The 3,377-nt window shown below is 54.4% G+C and overlaps 2 protein-coding genes across 2 annotated transcripts; one reads left to right on the forward strand and one right to left on the reverse strand.

Annotated features, from left to right (window-relative positions):
- Window positions 1-158: 158 nt before the first annotated feature.
- BBK36DRAFT_1108847 (hypothetical protein) lies at window positions 159-1,228 on the reverse strand (the record flags this gene model as incomplete). The annotated part of the gene is made up of 2 exons (XM_024889409.1): window positions 159-850; window positions 958-1,228. 2 exons carry the CDS (start codon window positions 1,226-1,228, stop codon window positions 159-161), a joined length of 963 nt encoding a protein of 320 aa, XP_024753806.1.
- Window positions 1,229-1,695: 467 nt separating this feature from the next.
- BBK36DRAFT_1155294 (CIA30-domain-containing protein) lies at window positions 1,696-2,623 on the forward strand (the record flags this gene model as incomplete). The annotated part of the gene is made up of 2 exons (XM_024893818.1): window positions 1,696-1,777; window positions 1,902-2,623. 2 exons carry the CDS (start codon window positions 1,696-1,698, stop codon window positions 2,621-2,623), a joined length of 804 nt encoding a protein of 267 aa, XP_024753807.1.
- Between the last annotated feature and the right edge of the window lie 754 nt (window positions 2,624-3,377).

The raw sequence follows: 3,377 nt of genomic DNA on the forward strand, positions 1-3,377 counted from the left end.
CTGGTCAACTTCAGAATCTATCCGCCAACTTTCTATAAACATATTTGCCGCTACTAGTGATACATTGCCTTGTCCAGCTGTCTCTCCCATTCCAAGATTACATTTACATTTTCATTCACCGGCTTTGCCTGCGTTGACATCGCTACTATGTCGAGCTTCTACTTGGACGCTGGCTTCCATCCGGCCCGCCGGGCCTGCTCCTTGTCAATGGCCTCCTTCTCTTCCAGATACGTCTCCAATGTCGTGGGCGCTGTCGTACCCCAAACTCTCCACGGCGCCGCCTCGAAGGTGACTGCGTTGACCTGCCTTGAGAGCACCACATATTCCACCTTGTCCTGGATCTTGACGCTTCCGGGGATAGTCTCTCCGGTGGAGGCGTCATATCGGGACACCTGCTGGGTGGACGCAATGGCAACGACCGCCTGCTCAGTCATGAGGTTCTTGTCATACATGTTGATCTGGTGAATCTGGTGGGCCGTCCTCTTGGGGTAGAAGAGCGGGCTGTTGTACTTGATCACCTCGAAGCGGACTCGCTCTCTGGGATTCCGGCGATCGATGGCCGCCATGAGCTTCTTTGCAAAGTCGCTGACGCAAATCCTCTCCAGCGTCGCTTTATCCCCCGCGGCAAACGCTTCGAGAACTTCCTGGTAGAGCGCCTTGGCCGTGGGCGCGATCTTGCCGCGCCGAGCTTTCCACTGGGGTCGAGTCGTCCAGTTGGGCATGGATTTCAGCTTGAAGTTGAGCAAAGAGACAGTCTCAATCACCCAGTGCCGTAATCTGTGCCATTGGTATTGCGCAAAGTCCGCGGGGTTCAGCGGCAGGCGAGACAGCGGAAGGGATACGAAGGTGCCTAGAGCCCAATTTGTGATGTCAGTCGAGAGCCAGCGAGTCACAGCAAGTCATCACAGGTCATGAGTCGGTCCCCGGGTAGAGATTGAGCGCAAAGAGCGTGCGAACCTGGAAACAGCGGCCCCCCTCCATCCTTGAAGTACTCTGCGTTTGCCATCTTCTGCAGCTGCGAGATGCTCTGCTCCTTGGTCATCTTGCTGGAGCCTGCACGAGCTGCCCGATCCATTTCCCTCATTGTCTTGCTGCGCGAGGGCTGTGTTGCATATTGCCGGACCATCTGCGCTGCCAATGGCCTTAAGGCGCATCTTGGAAGAGTGTTTGCTGTGCCATAACGGAGAGCCGGCGCCGCAAGGGAACGAATTGTGGGAGCGTGAGACATAGTGGCGAGTTGGCGAGCCGGACAGTAGAATATCGAGTCGGCCCTCAGCAATCTTGTATTTTTTCGAGCCCCGGAAGAAAATGTTAACAGGGGTTTACGTCGCCATCGCCAGCGTCATCCTACGGAATTCGACCTCTTCAAAATGCCGGCATGGCGTTGAACTTTTGTCAATGACGGCGCAAAATGGGCGGATCAACGATAACCCGAAAGCCGGCGCACTTGTCTCTCTCTCTCTTCTCTAGACTCCAGGCAAACCTTCAACTCCCGATTAAGGGCCGAGCATCGCTGCTTTTTGCGTATTGGATCGAGCAGGACAGTCCCGGAGCTTCTCTGCTGCTTAATCCGTATAGTCCGGAATCTCTCATGTCACTACACTTCAGGTGAGCCGATTGGCTCGTCCGCTGTTATTCTGCCAGCTCGAGATATTCAGCCAAGGCGGCTTCTCTCCCGCTCTCGCTCTGCCCGTCATGATGAGAGCCACGCAGCCCATGCTCGCCAGAGGGTTCCTGGCGCGGAGCTTTGACGAGCTCAAGAGGCGCTCTAGCATAGGTACAGTGCCCTGCCCAGAAGCATCCCGGATCGTGCAATCGTGTACACCATCTCGCCGCACCGTAACAAGAGGTCGACGATGTACATCAACTCCACACGGCTCGGCTAACGTTTACGTCGCCAGCCTGGAACCTCGAGGCTGTCAAAGGCCCTTCAGGCCCCCGCGAACTGTACGACTTTCACAGCGCTGATTCCGTTAGCAACTGCGTCGTTATGTCCGACACGCTGATCGGCGGCTCCTCCACCAGCCATCTCGACTTCATCCCTGCCACGTCTTCATCTTCGATGCAAACCTCGGCCTCGGCCTCAACCACGCCCCCGGTTCCCTCCTCTCATGCGCGTTTCTACGGCCACATCTCAACCTCACTGCCCCCCGATCGCCTGGCAATCCAGCGAACGGGCTATGCTGCATTTCGGACCCCGGATCAGCCGCCCACAGCCTTTGGTCGCTCTGTCTGGGATATTGATCCGTACACCTATCTTGCATTGCGAGTCAAATCCGATGGAAGAGCGTACTACGTCAATGTTCAGACGGAGAGCGTCGAGCCGACGGATCTGCACCAGCATCGGCTGTTTGCCAAGCGTCCTGGGCAGTGGGAGACGGTCCTGATTCGATGGAATGATTTTGTACGCACAAACCACGGCTTCGTTGTCGAGCCCCAGACGGAGCTCCTAAGACAAAGAGTCCACAGTGTTGGTATCGGGCTGACGGATCGCGTGGAAGGGCCCTTTGAGCTTTGCATTGAGCGGGTGTGGGCCACAAACGGAGCGGAAGAGAAGGCTGCGGCGCAGGAAACCCAGGAGGGGGAACTGAAGAATAGGAAAGGCGAGAAGATTCAGTGGTGAACAATAGCAGCACGTACGCGGACTGTGCCCTGGAGGAAAAAGAACTATAGGACTCTCAATGGCGAGAGCTTATGCAGGACGCTCGATTTGCAGCCAAGGAAGTATACGATTGACTGGCGCTCTGTTGGCTCCAGTCGACGGCTCCTCATATGTGCCGGTCGCGGTGTTCGTTACTACCTCATAGCAAAATCTTTGCCTAGGCTTGGCTTGTTAACCTTCTGGCGCACGCGCTGGGCCAGCCTTAAGCCCTGATGCAATCGAACCGAAACTGGCTTTGATCAACCTGCTCCACGACACTGCAACTAAATAAATCCCAGACGAGGCGGCTCTACTCTATTTTACGTATGTACCTGTATATCCATGTCCTGAAAATACTACTACCCCCCTGAATACTAGGTACTACCTACTATCACTTATCTGTCTCGTGAGAAGTCGGGTAAGGTAAGACGATGAATAGGTAGTCGCTACCAAAGACAAAAGAAAAGAAGAGTCGTAGTGCGAGCTGGGCATTCAATGTAGTGCAGTATGTGTGTGACGTTGTGATTCTTTGAACTCTGATGGGTATCATTAACCTTGTGTCGAAATCAGGCTTGGGCCTGCTACCACGGCTCTCCTATGCTACCTATAAACCATTGCCAAACCATTCCAGATTCCGTTTCCCTTACCAGTATTGTACAAGCCTGTATGCAAATGCGATGCCAAATCAAGGCCAGAAAAGAAGAAGATGATGATGATGAAAGAAAGAAAGACCCGT

This window comes from Trichoderma citrinoviride, assembly GCF_003025115.1.
Source record: "Trichoderma citrinoviride strain TUCIM 6016 unplaced genomic scaffold BBK36scaffold_1, whole genome shotgun sequence".
Lineage (NCBI taxonomy): Eukaryota > Fungi > Ascomycota > Sordariomycetes > Hypocreales > Hypocreaceae > Trichoderma > Trichoderma citrinoviride.